Below are 27318 nucleotides of genomic sequence, written 5' to 3'. Positions count from 1 at the left end.
CAGGCTTTGCCAAATTTGACCATCTTTTTTCCCACTTCTGCAGTTTTTCGTGTGGCTTAGAATTGAAATCAGCTTAAGTGAAAGCAAATACCCTCGTTGGCTTCCCGGGCATATCTATTAGAAAGACGACACTGCTTGTCGATCACATGCATCGCGGGGGTTTATAATCAGATAAATCCAAGACAAAAAGTTTGCACCAGGTATCAGCTAACATCAGCAGTAATAATTCATCGTACTCCTCACTTTTTCTCCTCCGCTTATCAAATTTCTTATGTCACTGTCTCGAGATATCAACGTGAAACAAAACTGGCTTTTCCTGATCAAAGGTTTGCAGCGTGAAAGTAAGCGTAAATTCTGTTCTGATGCCAAAAAATCAAAAACTCTATGACAACGTTATTAGCCATTATCACTGTGTTCTTGAATATCTCTAGCAAAACCCAAGTACTTGCAAAAAAAGTACTAGCAGGCTGCTATTTTATCTTCCCCCAAACTCCTGTCACAAGAACACCTGCTTTCTTCTTCTAAGCTATATAAGCACCGTCAGCTATACAAAACATTTTCAGTTGTTTGCTACCACTACGCAACTGAACAGTAGGAGCTGTGATGGTCAAATCTAAATTTTTTGTGAAATTTTTGAAAAATTAAACAAAGATAACAAAAACTTTAATATGGTCAAATGTACTACCACATACCCCTGCTATTAAAAAAACCTTTCAGATGCAGCAGGTACCAATCGACTCACAAAAGCAAACCAATCTTATCGGAATATAATTGGCCACTTGAACAAGCAAAGGATCAACACTCTCCTCCCCTCCAATACACACAGGCTACTTAATTTACTTATGGTTGCCAAGGTGAGAGTCGAGGGAGGGGAAATTGACTCATTAATGACTCAAGTAAGCTGTGAATTTTTGGTCCAGCCCACCTGAGCTGTGTGAATGCTGCATGGGGCGCTGTGAAAGACAATTAAGTGAAATGCCACAATTTTCATTTATTATCGCCAGAGTATCACAGATGATACGTCCCTGCACTGCATGGCATGCACTGTTCACAGATAACAGCTCAAAACATACCAGATTTGCACCCATATGATCTTGTTTCTGCCAAGCAAACAATGAGAAGGCTTTGTGAAAATTTTGCCATTGAGCAAAGCCACCAAAGACAGTACCATATTAATTGTAAAGTATTTGTGATTTGTGAAATTTTTTACCTCTTTCAACATATTCCCATTTCACCCAGTGCAACCTTTATTACACAAGCAAGCCGCTGCGTGCGTAGCTTGATCACCTAGTGTTGAAAGCTATGCCGGTAGCCCCTGCCGTGTTTACATAAGCAATATGATAAACACAGAGGTGACGGGAGGCACACTCTGTTGTTCTCAACCATAGTCTCACACAAAGCTATGGTCACCGGAGGCACCGTGGCCGTCCAAGCCGCTGATGCACATGCACTCCCTTCACAGTTTGCCCGTCAATTTCATTCTGTTTCATCCCAAACAGTGGGTGTTTCACACCATTCAGAAAGAAACGGCTGTGAGTGGACGCCTGCTGTGTACCTACCTGGCAGCCTCATCATCCTAGAACAATCAGCTCAGCGTGGGGTACCTAATTAGACGCCTAGTTTTTTTTTGCCCAGGTATCAATTTAGAATTCAAATGAACTAATTGTCAAGTTGATCACTGAGTGGAAACTGCATGGCCTGTTTTAACACTCTTTGAGTGCAAAGGTGTCACTGTGAGTGGTCTAGTACAATAGAGAAAAACTAATACACCACCAATGAGACTGTGAGCCTGTTTGCACAAGATTCCATGGCTTTTGTTTGCCCAGTCTTGTCCATTTCATAGACAGTAGCCCCCCCCTATGCTGTCTTTGCTCCCTGTCCTGTGTTTGTGTCAAAGAGATCTGTCCTGTGTTTGTGTCAGAGATAAAAAGGTGGACCCATGGGTTGGGCCCCAGATTGTTTGGTTTGCAATTTGCACCTCAGAAACCTGCTTTATTCTAAGGCCTAGGCAAACATTGATTTCACAAGGTAAGGGTGTGAAAGACAGCCCTGTGTGAGCTTGCTAGGTGGGGAATTCAGGTGTAAAGAACATGATCACAAGTCTTTGTCAGACAGAAAAAGATCAAATATTTGCCAAGGAGAAACATTTAAACAGTTGAGAAATTCCAGTCTGATTGCTTACAACATTAAAATGCACTTTGATTCTGTCTGCCGATTTAAGCTCTTTTTTTTTTTTAAATAACAAATTGCATTCATTGTCCATTCAGGTTAACAAAATCAACAACTCTTAGGAGATCAACCTATAAATATGCTATTCCATTACTTTTTTCACTGACAGCAACCTTGTCAATATTGTTTTGCTCAACAAATGAATCGATGCTGAAATGGCTGGGTCGAAAAGTTAGAATAAATATTCATGTTTCTAGGAAGTAATTCATTGTGCTTTTATGCGATGAGTATTGACTGTTCTGCAGGTTTAATAGCCCAGTTTTGTAATGGGGATAATGAGGGTGTGTTTGAAACACGCCGAGAATAGGCGCTAATGTGATATCTACCGTAATTTATCATTTTCCTGCAGCCAACTTCATGTTTCTGTGTCAGATCACGGAGTCTCTACTACCTCCATGGTCAGATTGAAAGAAAAAGTCTGAGTCAGTGACTGGTTCTTTTAGGTCGTTATTTTTTTGGAATTTATGTTTCATTTTTATTTAAATGTTGTGAATCAACTAAACTACCACAACTTAACATGGTGTGCTTATCCACATTCCCCCAATGCAATACAAAAGAAGAACTCTGAATTTGGTTTGTAACGCATATTTGACTTGTAAATGAGGTCCTTTTGTGAGGCCGTTGAAGCTGCATAGCCCAGTTCCGTACATTTACCCAATTAATAAAATAACTCTATCCATCGCATTTCAGCGGGCTTTGTGTTCGATCAGAGTTTTTAATGCTATTAGGCGTAACAGCTATTTCCCACTAGGTAGGTAAAATCTGAAGCTATTAGCCGTGCGTATATTCAAGCACACGCTGACTTCCTTAACAACTATAGAAATGTGGCCATGATCAGATTAGCGCACCAGATTGTTGGGCCTTTCACATTTTATGCCTCTTCCTCTTGCTGTAATCTGCGTCAGATTCCCCGGAGACTGCGATATTAAATTTGCGGATTCAGATTTTTCCGAACATGTAGACGTTCCTGAATAAATTGCGTCGCAGATTCCCCGATTGAATTATCCAATTTTTATTTCGTTCTTTTTTGGGGGGCTGTGGTTAGCTCTCAGTGCATCGAGCACCTTTTTGATCATTCTTTGTTTACAAATCAAACATCTCACCTAGCTTGAAGTGCTGGCTAATATTATTCAGCAGAATAGCGGTTGCTGTGGCCGCGATTGTTCCCTCTATTGTTGACGAGTGGACAGACTATCTCAACGGCTGTTTATTTCCAACATTGCCAGCCCTTTCTTTGTTTTGTGTTGACTCCTGTGTTTAACAGTTGCACTCTGCCAGACAAAGGCAATCAAACTGTTAACCCCACCCACTGAGCTACAAACGGCCTCTTCTCCCCCCCCCCTGCATAACCTACCTCCTTGATTAATGGAACCTGCCAAGCAAATGTAGCAAAGTAGTATCCATGGTACTGCTGATGTTAGAGGACAGGTTGTTCTCAATTGGTTGGATTGTTTAACAGCAGGCAAGTTACAATATGTGGTAGTGGCTGAGAAGGCAGTAATATGCCAGGACTGAGTACAATATCCATTACAAAGTACTGCAGGGCCTCCCTAGCAATTAGGAAATGGAAACCCCCCAGCCTACTGCAAATTGAATCCCACTGTATCCCTCTGAACTTTAGCAAACTATTTCGGGTGATACTTGTGAACAAATACCCCCAGCAGCTGTGACAGGTAAATGCTTTTTAATGATCATCTTTGCAAAGCTAAAGCATGAAAAATGCCATCTATATAAAAAAACACGGACATAAAAAAGAAAGATATGCGTATGATCGCAAATGAAATTCAGATTAGGTTTTAATGACTGAAACAAAACCCTATGGCTAACATAACCTGCTGGAAATTTCAAGAGAGGTGGAGTTATCAGATTATTTTTAAAATGGTGTGGATATTATAATATCGGATGATAATATTGGGTACTGATCAGCCAGCAACAATATGGTGAATTTGTATTTGTATACAGATTTGATGTTTGGTTAGTAGCTTAGGGCCCTTGAGTAATTGAGTGATTTGCTTGTTTTCTTTAGCATAGAGTCATTAGTGTGAGGACTGCCTATTTATAGAGTGCTAAAAACAAATACTGGCTGGCTCTGTAGCTGAAGTTCAAACAATACCCATGCAAATAGCGGATCATCTAGTGGGTTTGGGGACCTTATCTGTTGAAACATTGATATTGGTGAACTGGGAACATTGGGTGTAAATAAAAACTGATAGGGCAGCTCAGTTTCGTTCATTATCTGCGGACAACATCGACAGGCTGGGTGCGCAAGTGCTGTACAATGGCTTTCAGTTTTGTGTCCAGTTCCGGAAGGGGAAAAATATCGGAGAGATGCTGGCAATTACGGAGATGCCCCAGGATGCCAAATTGTTAAATTTAATTTCTTGCACTGCCAGAGCCAGTCCTCATATTCTTTTCACCAGGTTTCATATATTAGGTATAATATATTATCCAATGAAAAAAAAATAATTGGAAATGCATCAAAGAATAATTTTGTCGGCCGTTTTTTTTTTTACTCTGAAAGAAAAGGAGGTAATACTGATGGTGCTGCTTCAATTGTCAGTAATTCAATTGCTCGTCCCATGCAGAGTGATTGTCAATGGTGTATTCCGCAAATTGATTCTGCGATATCTTTATATTGTTTTTTTCCCAGTGGGTTTAATTGCCATAATTGTCTGCTATAGAGTTTCACATATCCCAATTAAAGCATGGCTGGAATAATTAAATGCCTTTGAATCATCTGTCATTGTTTGCATGAACTGTGGCATCGGTTTCTCTGTTTCAATGCTAGACAGTTCATTATGCAGGCGGGGGAGAGTTCAAGGAAGCGAGGGAATAATAGTTTTATCAGAGATTCCTGATTTTGATAAAAAATTTATATTTTCTCTCCTTCCATGCCTTACATACCCCCATCCTCCCACCCCCACCCCTCCAAAGTGAAAAGATTGTTCAAGTAAGGAGTTTGTCAACTATTTATTTAACAAATAATGAGAAACAGGTTCATTTACTTTGAAATCAGTGTATTTGTTTTCTGAACACACTATTCCAACACAAAAGATGAGACTCGTTCCTCTACTCCTAACATACAATTGTAACTTTTGGTGTAATTCATGCAGTATTTTTTGTTGTGTTTTTGACATAGTGTCTACTTCTAATTCTTTTCAATGCCAGTTCTCAATACCACCTCAATGTGAGTATTATCCAGTGCTATTCTGATTTTAACTCTGATAAGTGGAAATTCATGTATCGATGTATTGTATTTACCACAATGCATTCTGTTGGCAAGGCTCACCTTTGTGTTTCATATCAGCGACTGTTGAAAGACGGATTCAAGAATGAGCTTGTTTTACAGATCAGAATTTATGAAAACAGTTTGTTCAATGCTCTGGTTTTCAAAAACAACACAAGTGGTACAAAAGAAACACTAGAAACGTGGCAAAGCAAGTCAAGTGGGTATTAAAGCTGCCCACACTATTTGAAATCTTTTGTACACATGAAGGAAATCCTGTATCTCATCAAAGTTTGCTAATTGTTGAAATTTGTCCCAATGAACTCAAAACCCAAGAAGCTGAGTTAAAAGGTTTGATTGTGAGAATATATACCTTTCTTTGTGAAGTCCCCCCTCTCTCCATAGTTTCTTGTTCAGAAAGAATGCCCCCTCCAAATCTTTTCGTCTGACTCTATGCTGTCATCTGTGGTGGCCAAAATGCTTATTTACATCCAACTGTTGAAGTTGACCACTTTTCGTCAACCTCCCTCCCCTTTATACCCCTTTAATTCTGTATAGTCTGTAGAATCCCCCTCTCTGTTATTTTTTCCTATTAGAAAGAAACCCCAGCGTCCCATTTCCTGTGTAAAATCACCTGTGTGCACCATCCACGGCAAGAGGGTTAAACCAAAGTCACGTGGTAAAAGGGTAAGGACAGCTTAAGAAGCTGATTGATTAATAGCATGGCAATGAATACAGGTCGGTTAATGTCACCTTGTCATCGAATTAATGCAAGAGGAAATTTTTTTTTTCCCTCAACGTAGTTGTCACTTATAATGTCAGATATCATGTGGGCGACATCTCCTCCCTGCATAATCAAATTAATTGATCCACGGATGGAGAAAAAATATATGCATTAATCCAGGTACTCTGAAGTGGAAATGTTAAAGAATGATTTATGAGATGATTAAATTTATGATAAATACGTTCTAGCGATAAATTTATTATTTTTATTTCAAATGATTAGTTTCAGCCATGATGAGTTTTAGATGACTGCACGCCAATATTTTTTTTTGCTCAGAAAGCACGGAACTCGTAAATTACTAAAGATCAAATTAAAAATCTATCAGCCTGTCAACAATGGATACAAATGATATGCTTTTAGGTTTTGATTGACAGAGAAAAAATAATTTCCATTAGGTTTCTCCCGCATACCCCCAAATGATCTCGCGTGTTCGGCAGCGGTGAAGAACAGCCGCGCAAACAAAGAAACCGACAGGGCAAGCAAGCAACCTGATGTACCCAGCACTGTATTGTCAGGATGTAGGTGGGAACATTATTTCTATATAGTCCATGTCATTTGACATTTTTCAGGGCTTTTTTTTTTATTTATTTTTTTTTCTTCGTTTTTTTTCTTCTGAGACAATAACAGAGTTGCAAGGCATGGATGTCGAGGGTTGACCAACCCCCGGAGGCGGTAATTGAATTAGCCGTGGCGGTAAAAATCGGCTGATAACTAATGTAGGCCTGACAAAAAGCCGCCCTGTAGGGCGCCAAACTCCGTTAATGCAAAACAAAAATGAATGGAGAGAGAGAAATTGCTTGTGCTCCCCTGCTGGCCGTCACTTTTGTCATACAGTTTAATGTTTGCCACGGCCTCCCGGAGAGGCGGTGATATGGAGTCATTCATGTCACTGACAAGCCATTAATAAAACTGCCCTAATTGACATGAATATTGAAATTAAAATCATTGATTTCATAACAAGAACATTAGAATTAACGTCATCCCAGGTAGCCAGGGACCCAAGCTGGGTTTTTTTTCAAGGGAATGTGGGGTTGCAGCTCCGCGGGAGGCTGTCGCCGATAATTGAAAAACACGGTGCATCTGATGTCTGAGTTATATGCCGGTGGTTGAACTCTCTATTTTGGGTTTGACATCGGCGACGGATTTTCAAACAAATTACAGAGATAATACTGACTGGATATTTGGCTGTTATAATAAATGTTATAAGATAAAGGAATAAAGAGGTTGGCCAGAAAAAATTTTCACTTGTAAATCTGCTCTTAGAATTCAAAGTTATTCTTTGAAACCTCAGAAAAAACCTCTCTGAACCAAACATTTTTTAAATTCCCCGTAGCAGATATACTGGTAGTCTGGAAGGTTAAAAAATTGTGATATAAACTTACAAAGGTGTGAAATCTTGCAAAAAATATGACATCCAGTCATCAATATTGATATTTCAAATAAATGATTTCATTATCTAATGGCTTGGAAGTGTAATTAAAATCATTGTGTAAATAAGTTGTTCGAAAAGAACACTGTATGAAAAAAGGTCAAAACCTGAAGTAGGTATAAGAAAATAATTTACAAGCGATGAATTGCACTGTTCAGGAAAAATTGTGCACTTGGCAAATAGGAGTGTTGATATGAATCTGTTGAAATTGCCCACACACATACCTGGCAACTGTGGAATTCGCTGAATGTAAACACAGAACATTTAACCGTCATAATAGACCACCGGTACAATGTCAGGTACTGTCATGTGATTGGGGGAAAAAAGCGCTAAGTGTAAAATGATATAGTACTAAGAGGGACACACTGTGTTAAAAGGATTAAAATTTCTAAATTCTCTTTGCAAAAGATCAGACCCTCACACTGCAAACAGAAGCGCTGGGTGATCTTGTTCAAAGTTTGAATGTGTAGCCGACTTTTGCATAGAATACAATTCCTGCCACTTGCAAGCAGTTTTAACATGTGTACACAGCTCGTGAGAATTCTCAAGTTGTAGTGCTTCATCACCACTACTCCACACTTAGAATTATTTACAAAAGATATACGAACCCTTAAACTGATTTGTAGTATGATTTGAGCGATTTCATGAACTTTGCCACCAGTCAGAATCAGTGCCTAACAGTGTGCGGCAAACTTAGAAAGATAAATTTTTTTCAGAATTAGTTGCATCAAAATCCAGATTATTCCTGGCGATCAGGGATGTTTTTTCCATCCAGCTTTAGCATGGGATTGACAAGCATTCATACCCTGCCATTAAGACAGCTCAGCTATCAGTCGCTAAAAGTGTACGCTCTATCACTGACATTGTCTTTCCAGAAAACGTCAAAATTTTTTCCTCGGCAAATTGTAAAATTGGTTATACACACAAAAGGTTTCATGGAAACACTCGGTGGAATTTTTTCCCGCTTTCTCTCAATCAAACGCGCAGGTTGACACGTCCATCTGTGCCGGCATATTACTCTTTGCAAGTCTCAATTGTAAGATATACTGGAAAGAAAAATAAAATGAAAGTTCACCGAATCCACCTGCCTGTATTATCTTTACCATCTATTATAGTGACAGCTTTCAGAAAGATATCAATATTTTGTTTTGTATCCTTTTCGAAATCTGTTGTTCATTTGACCCAAAATGAAAAGCATTTGTGGTGGAAATTGGGTATTCACACAGCAAACAAATGGTTTTGACTGTGTCCAATGAATAGCTTGTATAAAAAAAAATCAATATTTTGACAAAAGACTGTGTTTCTGTATATTCTGTGAGACATGGTTTTTACCAGTTTGTTGCACCAAGCTCGCAGCAATGCTACCATGCTGTATCGTCTAAAATGACAAAGGTGAACTTCAATTGATTACACACTCACTGAAGATACACAAAGTGTGAAAAGCTTTATCTATTCATTCATGCGAATCTGATCATCTTTTCGTCTCCCCCCCCTTCATGGTTGTGGTTTAAATTGAAAAGAAAAGGCGAAGAAATCAAGAAAAACAAAAGAAGTAACAATGTTAATCTTTCCATTGTTTTTCAGAAAATGGGAACATGGACACCCAAATACAATGGCAAAGGCTCAAGGAAGTTATAATGCTCAGAAAAATCAGTCGATCGGTGGGCTTGAAATCCGGCTTTGACCTGAAAGCAAACAAGAAAATATCCTGCCATTCACCTGTCATCCGTAAGCTCATGGAAAAAGTGTCTCAGTGGAGAATGAAATTGGAAGTCCAGACAATGGAAAATCTGTGGAACCATGCAGTGTACACAGGATGGCCTAATGGGGGGCAATAGCAAAGCCTAAATGGTGGTTTAAATCCTTGTCAAGCCGGCCATTATTCCGTGAGATCCGGATTGGAGGATCAATATGGAATGCTACATAGCCAGGCATCGGCGGCCACTTGCATTGCTCTGCACCACCTCGGGAGTGAAATAACCATGGCAGCGTACATGACGTGGCCCAGTAATCAATTTCAATATGCAAATGGGCCAACCCAGGGCAATTTACCCTGCCGATAATGATGATTAAAATAAACAATCAAGATGAGATAATTGGACCACCCTAATGAAATATGTCAATTTGGAGTTAATTGACTGAAGCTGCTGTTGTGGTGCGGACAGTGAAACACTGTTAAATGTTAATTCCAGTGTCTGATACTTCTCTGTATGCAGACCTTGCAACATACTAATCCTCTTTACACCATCAGAGACATTGTAACAAACAGTCATGGCTTATATGCTGCTCAATGTGACAATTTCAAAACAGTTCAACATCAGAAAATACGGTCTGCAAGTAAATAGGACCATTATTTGTGCAAATGCTTAATATCTCAAGCCCATGAAAAATAATGTGTGGTCTATAAGCTTGTTTGTTCAGAGATTACAGCCTTGAGCTTTGCAATAATAAGTGATTTTTCAACCGAGAAAGAAAAATACAAAAAAACTGAAATTTCAATTCTTCAAAGTTGTGTAAATCTCCTTGAAGCAGACATGTCATGTGACTGGTTTCCATGGCAACTGAAGTGACATGGCTACGATGCTGTCCGGTAATTACCGCCGAACACTCATTTAGATGGCTTAGTGGTTCAAGTTACCACACCTTATTATTTTCTGCCACCGTTCAAACTCCCAAACACGACAGGAAAACAGATCTGCAGATATTATGAAGACAAAATATATAACCATACTGAAAAGGTCAGCAGTTGAAAGAGAAAAAAATGGAACGTTGAAAGCTGGCACTTTTTTGTCTTTTAACCACTCTCAAAATTTGACAGTGCAATTAAATGCACATTAAAAAATTACAAATTGTAAAATTGCTGTTTCTAAAAAAAGATTTAAGCGTGTATAAACGTTTTGTATTGATTGGTACTAAGGTGGCAGTGGCATAACCTCTGTGTTTGGGAGTACAGGCCTCTGACTACGGTTAGCTGACCTGTGTTTTTATGCTGGTACGATGTTGTGTTGGTGGTTATTCAAATGGAAATGTATACTCTGAATTGTAATAGATCCACTTTGGTATAGCATCAATTATTGAACAATTGCCTTTGCTTGTTTTGTGTCATTACACTTCGTAATGGTTTCAGCATTTCGCCCCGTTCACTTCCTCCGCTATATGTATTGATCGGCGTTTACTCCTTTTAATTCAATTGACGCAGACAAAAGACCCACGTTGGTGTTTGATTGAGTCGAGTCTGATGCACGGCTGAGAGTGCTTTGGTAGTTTAATCACAAGGCGTAGGAGCCATCCAGGAATTACCGGTAGCGTTATTAAATGTATAGCTTTTTACTGGACTGTAACATTTACTTAGTTCCATTTGGAGCAAATTGCTTTTGATTCTGCTAGCAAATACACAATCTGGGCAGTAGGGCTCTCCACTGTTCAAATAAAGCTTTTTCACAATGATGAATGACCGCCATTGGTTTGTTTTCAGCTCCAAACCGCTTACACTGATACAAATTTAATAAGAAGCACTTAATTTAATATCGCTGCTGTTTTTCCATTCAAGCCTGACTGCTATATTTGTTTTAGTGGCCCCCATTTGCGAACAGCATATTTTTTGCCTGCGTCTCCCAATTGGCTGGAAGATCACAATACGCACACACAGTAGCGTGATCGTTACCGATAATGGCTTTTTGCGGCTGCCCCACTGGATTTAAGGTAGGTTGTAAGCTTTCCACAGGTTACATACATGAATGTATCAATTCTGAGCTCGTGTTTACCCGAACGCTAGCTGAAGTGCCTTATGCTGACCTCTCTTTTGAGGATACCATACATCATTTTGTTTTATTCGCCCACAAAACGGCCAATTATTTGGATAGTACGAGGTCATCTGCATATGAAGTGAAGCCTTGCATACCCCTGGGGACTTAACAGCACAAAAATAATCATATTAGCGTGTCAGAGCATGAGCGAAATGGATATTGAATTTTTGTTGGCTGTGTAATGTAATTTATCCATGTCGATTTCACAGTCGGAGGTCATCTTGGTGAATTTCTTAAAAACAGCCCCTGCTCTGTAAAGTTCTGAATTACCAAATATTTCAGATATTTAAAAAAAAATGCTGAACCAAAATTTAATATCTACATTTCGAAGTAAATTGTGGAAAATTTATGGAAGAAATCAATAGACTGCCCTGGCGTCTGTGCAAAAAAAAATATCAGGAGTGATAAGAGACATCAATAGTTGATCTCAGTGCCTTGCCTTTCAACTCCCTGCGGATGGTGCTGTTATTTTCATGAAATAGAATCACATTAGTGCAGTTTGGACAATGAAATTGAGCACAGCATAGGTCTCATGTAAATGTCCTATAATTATGTTTGAAGATGGGAAGTGTTCATTTCATGCATAATTCATCACTTAATTTGCACAATATTATTTGTACACTTTATGCGAACACTTCACCCTGTATTCGCTGATTACGTGACTGTGGACTCGCAGAGCTTCAATTGTTCCGATTTTTCTCTTTTTTTTCCCCTCACCCTCCATTATATCAGCACGTCCGTTTCCCCAGCTCACATTTTTTTTTGCCCGCTCGTCTCAAGTCTCTTTCATTTCCATAAAATGTTATCAGTAGGGAGAGTGACATTTTTCATTTTGAATGATGAGGGTGGCCGTGTGCATAAAAAGGGATTAAGAGCCATTACGCGCTCGTAAGCCGTCTGAAATAAACAAATGAAAGTCATATTAAGGCAGCCTTATGAAATTTACGAAATCTGATGATGGCTAATCCAATAAGCTCGCTGCTTCTAAGTGATTAAATTGTTGCAGCACTTCTGGTATTAATAACTCTTGCAAATGTCTGATTCTCGGCTATCAATGACATCACGGTATCTTGTTCATTTCAAGCATTTTTTTTTTATCTCGCTGAGTGATTCACTTCAGACATGCTTGGTGGTGCCTGAGATTTTTTTTTTTACCGTGTGATGTAGATAGGTTTATGTGATCAGATTAGCTCTAGTGTCAGACTACGGCGGTATTACCATTATTTGACACTGGATTATTTCCCCTCCACTGGGACTGTGATTATCGCTATTCGCTGTGATGATGTCATTCCCATGTGACCCCACGATAACATCATTACATCCTCTTTCTAGGCTGAGACCTTCCTATTGCATTAAGTCCATCCTCTTTCAATGTCTCGTTTTTCCCACTTCAGCCAAGCCCAGCATTAAGTCCCTGGCCAGGTTTTTGTTAAATTTTATTACTGCAAAGGCTCTTATCCTGGTGATCACACTGGCCTAAATAATTCATACAATCATTCATAGACATCAGTAATTCTTGTCCATTTGTTTTAGTTTGTCTGAATAATACATATTCAATTTCGATCTTTATTTTTTTTTAAAAAGGGAAATTAATATATCAAAAAGTTTATGTTTACTTCAAATTCTAAGAAATTCGGCATAAAAACAGACTCAAAATCTGAAAAAAAAAGTAAAATTCTTTTTGCATTTGGAGAAAGACTGAAGAGGATAAGGAAGCTTTTTCTGTTAAATGCCAATCGCATAAAAAAAGGCAATTTCATCTTCTGTTACATCTTGACATTAATGTAAAATTGTCAATACATCATACTTTTCATCAATTTTTGATTAATGTGCAATCATGTCTATCAGTAACGAATCATGGACACTTGTGAATAGACGATCTCATGTTACCAAATCAATGGATAGTGGCCAGATGTTTTGCTGGTGCATTTTACCTAACCCTTGAAATGAAGTGGGCCTTTCAAATCCTCATCTGTGTCCAACCAAGACGATGGAGAACTGCGGGGCTCTTCCTGGGGTCATTTCCAGACTGGCAGGTCATCAGCTGAATGGGGCTGGCCACCCATTTCATTAGCAAATTGCTTATCTGCTTAATGACTGCCCATTATGCGACGATGACACAATTTAATTACGGGATATCATTTGATTGCCAGGCACAATGCTCTTGTTATAACTTCATCCCTGTTAATGGACACGTTGATGACAATCGATTGTAATTTGCATCGATGCAAATGAACTGAGTGTTGGTGAGTAACGCTGGTAGCATATCTCAGGCTATCTATCAGTGTCAATAATATTTCAATGAAGGCCTATCAAATTACATAGATTTGCGTATGTACTTTTAATGTAAACATTGTATGTCAGTGGCCTTTGTTACAAGTGAGGAACTATAAATTGTGGTATTTGGGATATCAGCAGCCTATCTCCTTATATGTTCATGTCACATGATCTCCTGAAATGTTCATGTCACATGATTATTTAATTGTCTGGTCAGTGGAACACTGAAAATAGAATGGGAAATGTTTCTGACTGAAGTTTTCATGATTTCTCTCAATTTTCCATGAACAGTTTTGATTCTTATAGAATTAACTTTTTGAGCACCAAAGTCATTTTTTTAAAAAATATACCAAAGTCAGTTTTTTCATACTTTGACAAAGTTTTGATAAAAAACATCAGCATATGAGATTTGATATCCCTTTGGTCCAAAATTATCAAAAAAATTACAATTCATGAAAATTGGTAAAATGTTGCACTAAAATTTTGGTGGGAAAAAATTACAGCACTCAAAGGGTTAAATATATAAAATGTATATACATGATTGTAAATCTTACGTAATATAGATCATATATATATATATATATATATATATATATATATATATATATATATATATATATATATATATAATAAACTCGTAGACTAGCGAATGAATGACGTGAATGAAACAAATAACAAATTGAATATATGAATAAATGAAATTGCAATCAGTTGGGAAGAGTGACAAACTTTAGGTGAGATGAAATCTTGGCATTTGAAACACAATTTTTGTAATTTTTACCATCTTATCTTAAGTACACATTAATGATTCACTTTGCACGTATTTTGTCACTCTAAGATTCTCCATTCAAAATCTGGTACCATGAACTTAATTTGTTTGCAGTTAAGGGAGAATGTGCCCTGGGGACAGATATTTGGACTTTAAAATTTTTACAGTTCCTTTCTGATCTACCACTTTTGAGGGTTCATTTTAATGCTCTTGGTGTAAGAACAATTTTACCATTTTAGTTTTGGGAAATTTGATTTTCCCCTTAGACTTGACACAGGGATGGTGGTCACTTTTATTTTCGATAACAGAATAACAGTAAATGTTAGGTAATTTCTTTGTCTAGTTCTAAACTTTGTGCAGTGACCCCTGATTTTTATTCTTGATTTGGTAAGAGAATGGTTGAAAGTTTCACAGAGGAAAATTTTAACCGAAGTTTAAGACTATAGCTTTCGAGATGCAAACTACCCTAAGGAGGGATCAGTTTAAAATATAGAAAGATCTGAAGTATGACATTTCTTGTGAATATGATACCTCCATCAAGGTCAAAAAAATTCTCAATGATTTACTTTCCCTGGTATTCTGCACTCATTAACCCTTTGAGTGCTGTAATTTTTCCCACCAAAATTTTTGTGCAACATTTTACTACCTTTATGAATTTTTCTGAAATTTTTTTGATAATTTTTGACGAAATGTATATTACATTTCATTGGCTACACTTTTTTATCAAAATTTTAGCAAAAATCTCAAAAAAATGACAGGGATATATTTTATAAAGGTAATGAAAATTGACTTTGGCACTCAAAGGGTAACCACATTGAAATCAAAGTATCTCCATGAAATGCAGAAACAGATAACCTTATTTTCATATTTTCTGGCTTTAACCCTTTGAGTACCAAAGTCAATTTTTGTCGCCTTTATAAAATATACCCTAGTCAATTATTTTCAGATTTTTGCCAAAATTTTGTTAAAAAACTATAGCCCATGAAATGTTATGTGCATTTGGTTCAAAATTATCAAAACAGTTTTGGAAAAATTCACAAGAATTGGTAAAATGTTGCACTAAAATTTTGGTAGGAAAATTTACAGCACTCAAAAGGTTAAGAATCTATGGTAGTTAAATAATTTATTGTAGTCAGATTTTGTGTTCTCGGTTAAAGATACGTGTAATATTACAGACTTTACTACATTTCACTTTACTTCAAAGAATGAATGCCAGTAAATAACAAATCTTTCAACCTTATGGTTTCAAGGCTGACTAGCTCTTTGGTTGGTTGGACTTGCCATAAAAAAAGAGCTGATCCTCAGCTCTGATGTCGATGGACTGACCCAATGCTGTTTTATTGCCATCAATAAATGAGTCAGTGACTATGAAATGTGTTGTGAAACCCAAGCTTGTCATTTATATTGTACATACAACGTGCTTGTATCAAAGAAATGCACTGTATTTTCAAAAACCAGATGATGTTGCTCTCCAGTATGCAAACTTTTGTCACAAAGGCCGCAATTTTCACACTGTTTGTTCCATTCTAGACCACTCCTATGTCTAAAGATATGTCCAGTTCTTCTGAAGATAATAAATAAATAAATAGATAAATAAATACAAATAATAATTCTCATTTCCTGGGCATCTTTAATGTACTTCAGGTGACCGTATGGTGAAACAATTTGCACGCGTAGGAAGACAGAAGACATCTTTTGCAAATTTTGGCATTTTAATTAATATTTTTCCTTTGAAATGTTTGTGCTAGAAACCCCCAGTAAAGTAACCTGTTTCCATGACAATTTTGATTCTGAAGTCACTTATACGACACCATTCTCTGAAATAAGTCCAGCCATGTAATTGAAAATAATTAGATTTGCCTAAAGTCTACTTATTAATGGTTTCAGGAGTTAATGTTGAATTATTAAAGAAAATCGACAAACTTTGGTAATGTTAATTGACTTATCTAAAGAAAATTTGTCATTGCTGTCTGGCTTGGAGGGGTTTATTAGTCATAACAGAACATTTCTAACACAATGCCAATGTTTTAATGCAAAATCATGCATAATTAATTAATTACTAGTGTCGAATTCCTAGGAAAGTATTAATATAAAGTTTTGTTGATTTTGGTTATTAAATTCCAATTATCTGATTGAGTGAACACAATTTGAACAGAGTGAATTTGTCTATTTTGCCCATATCTTCATAAACCAGATTTTTGGTTTCCAGGTGTACTAGATATTATATCATTTATGATTAAATTTCTGAAAGCTTCCTTTGCATCAAATGTCAAATTGATGCCAACTTGGGCAGTTTGGCTTTCAAAGAAACTGAAATGAAAAAGTTTGTAATTTGACCATAACTAACGTGAAAAAAGTCCATTACAGTGAACCAAATGTGAAGTATTTTATAGGTATGTTACATTTTTACCGTGTGGGCATAAATGTTTTGTTTTAATGAATTTTGAGAAACATCTTGGAATCTCAGAGAAAAACATGGTGACCGCAGTCTCCGAAAGAGCAGACTTAAAATTTTATGGAGAAAGTAAAACTTGCAAGCGCGCTTCCCATTTTGGCGGTAAAGTGGGCGGGGAAATGAAGAAATGGGTTGATTCTGGTGACGTCATAGTGTGTCTAATATCGCCTGAAGGTTTGTTAATCACGTAAAACAGATGGTGGCAGCAAATAAAACGTATCCGGGGTAAGCTAGAAATTATTAATGGACTGTCGTAATTTTTGATCTTTAAAATAACACACAGCATTATATTGCAAATAGAATTGAAAGTTTTGCGCTCGGCATGCGAAATTTTATGCCTGGAAGGTTCCAATTTTATTGCCTTCGATATGGAATTCTGGATGGGGATCCGTTCCCGATAAATGTGACTTCTGCCAGACACTCATAGCGGGTACTCTCACTCTTACTTGATTCTTTGTCGATTTTCCCTCTATCTGAATTTAACTTAAAGTGTGACAAAAATAGTTTGCACGGGTCCCTGATCGCCCGCGGTGCAAAATCATCGATTATTGTCATGTGCCACACAGGGAGAAATCGACTTGTTTAAATCATAGGCCGATATATTAAATGGATGAAGGGAATGCACAGCTTTATCTCACACTGTCGAGCAAATACATTTATTAGCTTGTCAGCCGCGGTTCGAAACTTTAATTTTAAAAGTGTGGTTCAACGGTGTCTTCATTTTGTTTACATTTGTGATGGCAATCGAATACGATACCTTCAATAAGCTTACTATTCATGCGATGACTATTAAATTACAGCATTGTGAGCTTCTAAATATCGCAAAGGTTCGTCCAAAATCAAGTTCAGTTCAGTAACACGAGAGATGGTATTAGTAAATGAACTTTGCACAAAGAGCAGAAATATGAAATTATGTTTGCGAAGAGCAACACCTAGGCCTAAAAGAAAACACGAAACAAGAAGAGTTCTCGGCTTCGGAGCTGTGATCTGTCTGTGAAGTGCTTAGCAACGGGAGAAAACTATTTCTCTGAGCTCTTTTCAAATATTGTCTGTACAGCATCTCGAAGGAACGAGTGCTCCGTGGCTACTTGCCCTGTCTTGGTCTTTCAGTGTGAAGCGTAACCTACCTATTATCCTTGATTTTCATGTGTCATACGGCAGCTTCGTCATGCGTTTCTCGTATTGCCATTTTTGCGCATAGGTTTTCTAACCGGCCCCTCCCCAAACTCACTATGGTTTAGTCCGTGTATGAAGTTGAGTGGTTCGTAATTAACAGACATATCAACACGTATCAACAACTCTGGCTGGTATAGTTTCGCAAATATTGATGATAACACGGTTGACAAACAGGTCACGTATTTGAATACACGACATCACGCGCGCGTGTACGAGGACGCGTTTATAAATATATTGAGAAACAGCCATCAAGAGTAGCGTCCGAAAATCATACCCGCATTTCAAAGGGAAATAAATGGCACCGAATCGTCAAAATTGACACGTGGTTTCCATCACCTCGACAGCGCCTACGGCAGGCGACATGATTGCCATGGCGACCGGATGCACGGCGCATCGCGGACGATTCTTTTTCCCTTACTTTTCTTTTTTTCCTCAGCAGTGCATTATGAAAGCGAAGTTAGTGTTTAATAAATATTTCATATCATGAAGAGCAGCCTGTACTCGGTATTAAAATCGAATAACGTGTTAGTTGAAGCGTGAAGCCCGCAAATGCTCTGAAAAAGCAAATTTAGGTGCGAAAACGACTAGGTGAATTAGCGGGAGCGATTTCTTTACATTGGCGCCAGATTTTATTATGTCTCAGTTTTACATCCGATGTTGCCTAACGAGGTTTTTCCTCCAAATTTTGATATAAATTATACGACGCGGGTGCATTTGTGACCACTGAGGCAAAAAGGAGTCAGTGAAGCAAAAAGGATGTGTTTGTCAGCTGCAGCCAACGGTTTTGTGAGTATTCGAACAAGTGCGTTGTTAGTATGGAAATCAGCCTGTTCAAGTACCAACTCGTTGAATGGCGTGCTCATTTTTGTTTGATCCTCTGCCTGACAGACTCCTTGGGCATAATTTGAGCCTTTAGAGATTTATCCTCTTTTTTTTCCAGACGTCAGCCGTCTGTAGAATTTGCACTTTTCCTGATTAGCCCGCCAAATATGGCGGCATTGGCGCGGAATAAATGCGCGCGCAGCGGATGTCCACTTCATTTTGTCCTGACGGCATTGCCAAAGCGTTTTTCAATTTTAATACTATCTTACTAATGCCGACACCTAGCACTCAACATAGGTTAATTAGTTATGCATAAAAGCTTCAAACACCCCATATTTCTAATACGCCTCGGCCGTCGGAGTCCATTAGGGCAATGGCTGCGTACAACAAACGCCCCCCCCCCCCCCCACTTTACCTTTCTTATCATTCACCCTTGAAGGTGATCTAAAGCTCTTGATTTCTCTGTGCGATGTCACGGCAAAGTAAGTTGCGACAAAAGCCAAGTTAATCTGTTATTAAGGGGGATAGAGCATCGATAGTATTGTCGGGCAAAGAATCACCCATGGTCACGTGGCAATTATCATCAAATCCCCCAAAACACTCAAGATTTCAACATCTGTTCTCTACTTTGAGATTTAACCATTGTGGTTACTTATTATGGGTCGATGTCTTTTCCTCATACCATTATTAAACTTATATTCTTCTTCTACGTTAAGGGAATCACACAGCTAGCTTTCGGACCCAAAAATATATTTTGTGTTTCGGGTAACTTGCCTTCGAGAAATATGATGCAAGTCAGCCAGTAACATTTTTATTTGCCATTTAACGGGAAAGACCTTTAAAATATGCAATATTTGGCAAAATTATGCGCAAAGTTTTGAAAAATGCAAAAAAAGTAAGTTTGAGGGGGTCTAAATAGGGTCAGTTGAACATAAATTATTTATTGAAATCGTGTGAAAAAAAAAGAAATGGAAAAAATATGCATCTAAGCGAACCAGCTCCATTTGTATTTTAATGCTTTACTGCAAGATGTACACGCTAAGAATGCTTATGTGCATGCGGAAGTAAAACTTCATAATGGGGCTTGTTTTCACGACTGTTTGTCACCAAAATCAATCCGTATTCTATGTCACTACTGCTCGAGAACGTGCCTTTCCAGTCGTGTGCATCCTCCCTTTTGCTTTGTGAACCCTGGCTAGGTTGATAAAAGGTGCGCTTTAAATGAAACGTGTTGTGTCAATGGGGTGTAGCACCTTCGACTGACTGAGCTATGAAAATATCATATTTTTGACGGTGCACGCACAGTTTACACGCCTTCCTTAACCCTTGCTGATGATATATGCGTGTTGTAGACCAGAACAATGCACGTGTTTGGTTCCGTTCGAAACGGCACTGCGACACAGAAGATGTTTTTTTTTCAGTCTGCATTAGTACGGCATGGTTTCGGTAAAATTGCTGTCGCTTCCTGAGGATTATGCGACCCCTTCCTTTCTAGCGATGGCTTTTGACAGGAGGTCTAACAGCAATCCACTGTCCTGGTCATGCCATCAATTATGAATATAGTTCTACCACAGTCCCTCCACCCACTGAGAGACTTTGTTTCTTAGTACGCATTTCGAGACTTTCCACTGGACCTGCAAACCGGTACACAGCATAGCAGAGTAAACCCCCCCCCCCCCTCTTTCAGAACGGCTGTTATAAAATAAATAGAGTGATTCCATGAAACAGTTGTTTTTCTTCGCGGAAAATAATGGTATGAAAAAGTGAAAGCGCCAACAGTCGTGATGAAAGTACCCATTGTTGTGCGACACTTTGTTTTGCATGGTGTGACACGCGACATCGCACTCACTGGAAGGCGGGTGTTATGATGCACGGTAGTAGGCGCGAGCGATTGTTTGCCCAGGACCGTTTGAGGCAAGCTAGTTGATGACACCCCCCCCCCCCCTTTACTCTCTGCACCCCTGGGACGGTCCAGCAGGTCGCACTTCGCTGATAAAAGTACTCGACGTTTACAACAGGAAAGTTGTTCCGTGTCTGTCTGGGATGATAAACTTGACCAGGAAATTCAAGTTGATATTTATATAAAAAAAAGAAAGTGATGATTTACAGGTCATGGTGTACAGGTTTTATCGCTGATACTAGCATGGTCCAATTGGTCGCATATAATTTTTCGGTCGAAGAAATGTGATGGTTTTTCGTCGCAGACGTCTCGTACGAACAAATTCGAGGATACGATGAAAAATATTTCTTCTTGAAAAGATTGAAGGCCGCCCACTTAGAGACACCTTTGAACAGAGGTTCATTTCGGTAAATTTTATACGGATGCGTCACGAGGAGTGACATTTTCGCCATGGTCTGTCTAAAATGGGCGATTTTTAGAGCCGTTGGTTTTAGATGTTTCTGATAAGTTGGTCCCTACTACATCCTATGAAGAAATATACTTTGATGCAGTTATATTTTCAGTTTTAAGCTGGTTAACAGTGGCCGGCTTGTTTCAATTCACGCGAACGGGCCCTTTTGGTCTTCCTATAGAGATCGAGTGCATAAAAGTGGTAAAAGGTGGCTGCACATATGACCAGACTGAGTGATGGGCTGGGGAAACAGGTACAAGCCTGTTCCGTCGCTATTTATAATTTAGCGCGTCTATGCTTCGTCGCGTCTTTGATATTTACGGAAATCCATAGAAATAATCCGGCTACAGAAGTGAGTAAATTGGGGAGGCATAAAGTTCGTCAGCGGTTGAAAGTCTCCCGAAGACGCGACCAACGTCATCGTTGAGAAATATCTCCACATTTTGAATGAGTCACTTTTCGCAAGTCGAGGATGACCAAGTATCGCTCAATAAATAGGCCACCTCTTGACGCTTGGACTGTGATAAACTCAAAATTCGGCCCATCAGCAGTTAAGTTTTGTTTACATCAGCCAGACGTCATACCATAATCTCGTTTTGACGCGCAGCTTAACACAATCTCCCATAAGCTCTTTGTAGTCAGATCTGGACAGTTTTCGCTCGATTTGCATAGGAGCTTCGAGCGTTAGTTATTAAATTATGACGGTATATTTTTGCGATGGCAACGGCCCGTCTGCGCTGCTTTGAAGCCGTAGACGGCGAGACTTATCACAAAAGCCGCAGTATAAATCCCCGATGTAAAATCGGCAAAACACAGCATCTGTTGCGTTCGCAGTGTGTACATCGCTAAAACACTTGATTACATGCGTGTTTTGTCTTTGGTGACTCCAGCCGATTCAATCACATGACAGGTGCGCACAACGCGGTGTTAGATTTCAGCTATACTTGCAAACGCTCGAATAAAGCGCGAATTTTCTGCTTCTCCGAAGCCTTAGTACGGAGCGAAAATGTGATGGCGTCTTTCCAAGAATAATGTCTGCGGTGATGCAAAACCGTAATTTCCAGCGAGAAGTGCCCTCCTAGATCCTCTTTGGCCGATGTAAGCTTTGCGAGGCAATAAAGTTTGCACAACAAGCTGTCTTCCCCGTATAAGTTATCAAATGAATTGTTCCATTTGCCACTTCAGGCACTTATAATCAGCTAAGCGTAGTGGGCGGATATGTCAACACAACCCACGTTACTTTGATTGACAATCACCAGGTAGCGGTTTCAGCCGGGAATGACTGACAGTTTTGCTCATTATCAGATGAACCGCAGCTGTAGTGTGACAAATCCGCTAAGCTGATTGGCGCAGACCCGTCTCGGCAGCACAGTCTCCGCCACACCACGTGGGATTCTTTACCGTGTGTGCTAATGGTGGTCATGTTTGATTGGTTTCGTTGATAGGGCCAATCATTTATTTGCCTTATATGGCAAGTGTATTTGCCCTCCTTTTGTCGCTCTACATGAACCGCGTGTACAGATATACTTGTGTGTGGCATTTTCTCAGCGACGGCTATCGTTACGGCGTACGGACCCGTCCCGAATCGCGATTACGGCCAGAATTCCGGCCCGCTTTCGCCCCTCCTCGGAGATATACGAAGAGTGAAAGCTGTAGACGAGCGTGGCGAGTACAGTTCGTGGGAAAGTAGTGCGATAGGGAACATATCTACAACGGTCTAATTGTCGGTGTGACTTACAAAAGCTTCACAACGTTTGTCAACTACGGCAAGTGATTCTCAACAAATAGAGCCAAGTCTGTCGTTCTCCGGAGTGACCCTACGATCAACTTTTCTTGATTTGAACGGTGTCTACGCTATCGGAAATACGCCCTGGATTAGCTATGTATCAAAGTCGGCACCCAGTAAGTGTAAATCAAACGATATTTTCCCTCTTCTACTGGAATGGGGCTTTATTGAGAGTGCGAGTAAGCGCCTATGTGTGATGATTCAACGGGACAATGTATGGTCGTCGACTTTTCCCCCGCTCAGCTCAACTGTTGTTATTGTGTCGATCTTCGCGTGTCCGATTTTTCGCACTATGTGTTCATCACTGCCATTCTTCTTCGATTTTTTTATTCACAGGCCCCGCCGCACCAGCCAGGTCAACCGTTCAAGTTCACCGTGGCTGAATCGTGCGACCGAATAAAGGAGGAATTTAGCTTTCTTCAGGCACAGTATCACAGGTAATGAATATTTCTCGCTTTACATCCATTTTAGGTCACATCCTTAAATAATAACAAGAATAAAATAAACATGCGCCGATATTTGAATATTGCAACGAAAAACGGCTCCGGTTTTTGTACATTTTGTGTACCGTGTGTTGAAAGATATGTCCGCTCGCTCTGCCCGGCTTTATCGTGTCGGTATAGATTACTCGATGGAGCAGATGGCTTTCCGCTTTCGCTGTAATTGTTATAGCCTGCGTTATTGATACCAGACCGTCGCGCTACCCCAGTCATAATTTTATCAAGTTTTCAAGGACTTTAGTAAGGGTTCTAACCGTCACGGAAATAGCCCACCGTATAAATGTTACCGGGAGAGCCCACCTCGTTCGCCCACATAAACAAAAGTAATTAGAGGTTTTTTGTATGGTTTCGCTACATGTTTCACGTCCGGCGTAAATACAACTGTGTACACAAGAGGCAGTTCGTTCGCGACATGGTCTGGGCAGTGAACGATTAATAGAGGTGATCCGATATTGTCAGATCCTTATTCCATCCATTTAATTTTTCTTCCAGTCTGAAGATGGAGTGTGAAAAATTAGCGAGCGAGAAAACAGAAATGCAAAGGCATTACGTCATGGTGAGCTACAATCCCTATTGTTTATTTTCAAATTTTCTGTTTATATTTCGATGTTGGTACATATCGATCCAAAAGGCCATCCTGGCAATCCTTTGTTTAGATAAATAAATACATTTCTAATAAAAAATCGGCCGTGTTTTGTAAGGTGTTAGATGCGTTGGTTCAAATTAGTTTTTGTATTGAATATGGTGCATGTATGTGAACCCCACTATGTACATATATTGAATGGACACATTGTTCTCTGTGCTATCATATCCTATGACATGCACAAGGCTAGATTAAGCCAGATCTATACAGACCCTACAGCAATTATCAATTTCCTGTTATTAGTTGATTTTAATAATATACTACCCTGTGTGCTTATCCATTTTTCATTTGGCAGGACTTTAAATATCAAATGTTATGGCCATCTGCATAACTTAAGAAGCTTATGTGTTCAGTTCGATTCACTAATTTTGTAATTTCCTTTAATCAAGGCAACCTGAATTTTTTTTTAGGCCATCATATGATTTTCTGACAGAAACTAATGGCTGTACACTAGAATATGAGGGGGAATTATAGTTAAGAGAAAGAAAAGTTGGCTTTTTTTTTTTAATATTTGAAAGCTTTTCATGTTAATTCTCAGGGATTATGATTTTTTGTGCTTTGGCTTTTGTGTTTTGTGATCTGCATCACTACCGAAGTGGCACTTGCATTGGTTTTTGCTTTGAATAACATGTCTGTTTACTTAGTGTTCTTGAACGCATTCACCCCCATGAGAATAGGTTGTATGGGATAATCTCCATACACATGGCCAGTTTTTTTGTGTGTGTGTTGTGTGTGTATGTGAGTGTGTGTGTGGTGTGTGTGTGTCCAGGCTGGTACTGTTTGGAAGTCATGGCTGACTGCCCATCTAACGTTCCACCCATTGGGCTCTCTTTTCTTTTCTTTTCTTCTTTGCTCACAGTATTATGAGATGTCCTATGGGCTGAACGTGGAAATGCATAAACAGGTAAGAGCCATTTGTTGTTTTTGTTGGTCAGGGTACTTTATGGCAGCCGTAAATTTGTTGGCATCTGCAGCCCCAATATAAACTGATAGGGTCACTTGCAGCCAAGAGAAGGAGGTTGAAAAGGCAAATTTTGAATGCATACCAGGCTGGGCTATTCCATTGTGGTGGATAGGTGGAGTAGTAGACCTCGAGAGGGGAGATGAGGAAACTTTGCCATGGCAGTCGGAATAGGTGCATTTTTTGTGCCCCGCATCGTACGCTCGTATGATGATGGATGGGATGCCTGTCGGGGTTTAGTCATTACAGTTCCAAACAGCTTGAGCGATGTGAACTGATCCAGAGAGCAAATGAGTGCATCTAAACCTAAAAAAAAAAACCAGCAGTGATGGTTTATGTATGAGAAGCTGGGTTGACTCCACGGGGGAGGAAGCGGAAATCGGACAACTGACGGTGACTCGATATAGCCACCTTGGTAATTTGTATGGATGATGAATCTGGCCAAATAATGTGCCTGCATAGTGAATGAATGCTGCCTATTACAGAGTATCACCAGGAGTGCTGGATAATGGAGCTTCTACTCGCTCCCCAAGGGATACTTATTTGTAATGGCCTCTATTATCTGTACACACTGTCATTTTTCTATTACAATACGACCCAGGAGTTTATAGTTGGTGTTAATAGAGGATTAGGAAGGCTGATGGCAACATCTCTATGGTATTGCTCATCACCCTCCAGCATCCAGTTTCCATTGCCCTGGGGAGGTTATAGTTCGTGTTGTCGTTTGTGTACACATCTATAATTCATATTGTGAACACCAACGATACAGGCCTTTGTCTTGTGCTCATGGTGCATGCATCGGTAAAAAGTCTAGAGATTTACAGAAACAAAAGGTAGTACTGTCAAGTGCGTGCAATATGTGTACACATGAATGTAAGGTACTGTAGATGCAAACACATACATGTACACATATAATGTGTATGTGGGTGTGTGTCTGATGTCTGATACATATCAATAGTCAGATAAAATACCCTTTTATTTTAAGAAACCAAAATAGAAGAGTCATGTGTAATGTATATACACATACACATGCACAGACACATGCAATGTACATCATGTACATATTTGATATAGATTGTTGGGACACATATATATATATATATATATATATATATATATATATATATATATATATATATATATATATATATATATATATATATATACATATATATATAAAATACACACATTCGTACATGGGTTTGTAGCACAGAATTTGATATTTGTATCAATTTGAAGTTAATTTTTTTTGGAGAAATTATAGCTATTGATAGCCCTTTTGAATTGCTAAAATAACTGGTGTTGTAAAAATCTGTATTTGGCAGTGTGTTTCTGTCTGGCGGTTAGTCAAGCAGAAAAAACCCCAAATATCTTAAGTGCAACGTTGAGTCTGAGTTGTGTGTCCTTCAAAGTAATAGTAGCAATAAGTCTCCAAAGCAGCAGGTTATCTTTCTTTCAGTGGCCATTGAGGGCTGCCTTTGTGTGGCTGGTGATTACAGACAGGTCAGCTGCATTAAATTTATATTGCTGAGTAAAGAAAGAATAGCAACAGATCTACTGCTTAAAAAAAGCGTGAGTTGTCGGCTATTAGTTTTGGAAAGCCATTTAGAATTTTACGAGCTTTCTAGTTGCTTGATCGTTGTTGTTTTCATGAACGAATATTCTTGTTATGGCGGATCATAAAACCACGGTGTCCACATCATTTACACCTTTTGAACATATGGAGGTATTTGGACGGGAGTTCAAAAAATAGAGGGGGATTAAATTTCTGCAGGCTTGTTGTTCACATAATTCAAATATATTACACCAATGACAAAAGTGCTCATTGTATAACCATTGACACACATCACAACCTAACAGATTGCACTGTATTTTGATGACCTGTTCACGAACTGATTGGAATTTGTTATTGTTATTCATTTGGAATCTTCCCAGCCCACAGCAGTGTTTATTTTCATTGCTGAATGTATCCAGTTTTAATTTCAAGAGTATTTCCACAGTAGTGATAACAGTTCTAGCCCAAAGCCTCAGCCATCTCCCTAGCTCGGCTTTGTGAGGGGGTGGGGGGAGTAGATGGTGCATGGGTTGGTATCAAATTGCCCTC

General features: G+C 39.0%; 2 protein-coding genes and 1 long non-coding RNA gene across 3 annotated transcripts in view; all 3 read left to right on the top strand.

Annotated features, from left to right (window-relative positions):
• The window catches only part of LOC139122153 (stimulated by retinoic acid gene 6 protein-like), a 14017-nt gene extending 12437 nt beyond the window's left edge, over positions 1-1580 (top strand). The window contains exons 15-16 of the mRNA XM_070687571.1: positions 718-854; positions 1500-1580. Coding sequence (XP_070543672.1) covers positions 718-854; positions 1500-1580 — 218 coding nt within the window. The remainder of the gene's footprint in view (positions 1-717; positions 855-1499) is intronic.
• A 1966-nt stretch (positions 1581-3546) lies between these two features.
• On the top strand, positions 3547-11115 carry LOC139121491 (uncharacterized). The gene is made up of 2 exons (XR_011549287.1): positions 3547-3902; positions 9253-11115. It is a non-coding gene; the product is annotated as an uncharacterized lncRNA (long non-coding RNA).
• Positions 11116-22797: 11682 nt separating this feature from the next.
• The window catches only part of LOC139121489 (transducin-like enhancer protein 4), a 41696-nt gene continuing 37175 nt past the window's right edge, over positions 22798-27318 (top strand). The window contains 4 exon segments of the mRNA XM_070686393.1: positions 22798-23226; positions 23447-23547; positions 24103-24166; positions 25113-25157. Coding sequence (XP_070542494.1) covers positions 23206-23226; positions 23447-23547; positions 24103-24166; positions 25113-25157 — 231 coding nt within the window. The 5' untranslated portion in view covers positions 22798-23205.

This window comes from Ptychodera flava, chromosome 21, assembly GCF_041260155.1.
Source record: "Ptychodera flava strain L36383 chromosome 21, AS_Pfla_20210202, whole genome shotgun sequence".
NCBI classification, from domain to species: Eukaryota; Metazoa; Hemichordata; class Enteropneusta; family Ptychoderidae; genus Ptychodera; species Ptychodera flava.
This window is presented reverse-complemented; position numbering and strand designations above follow the sequence as displayed.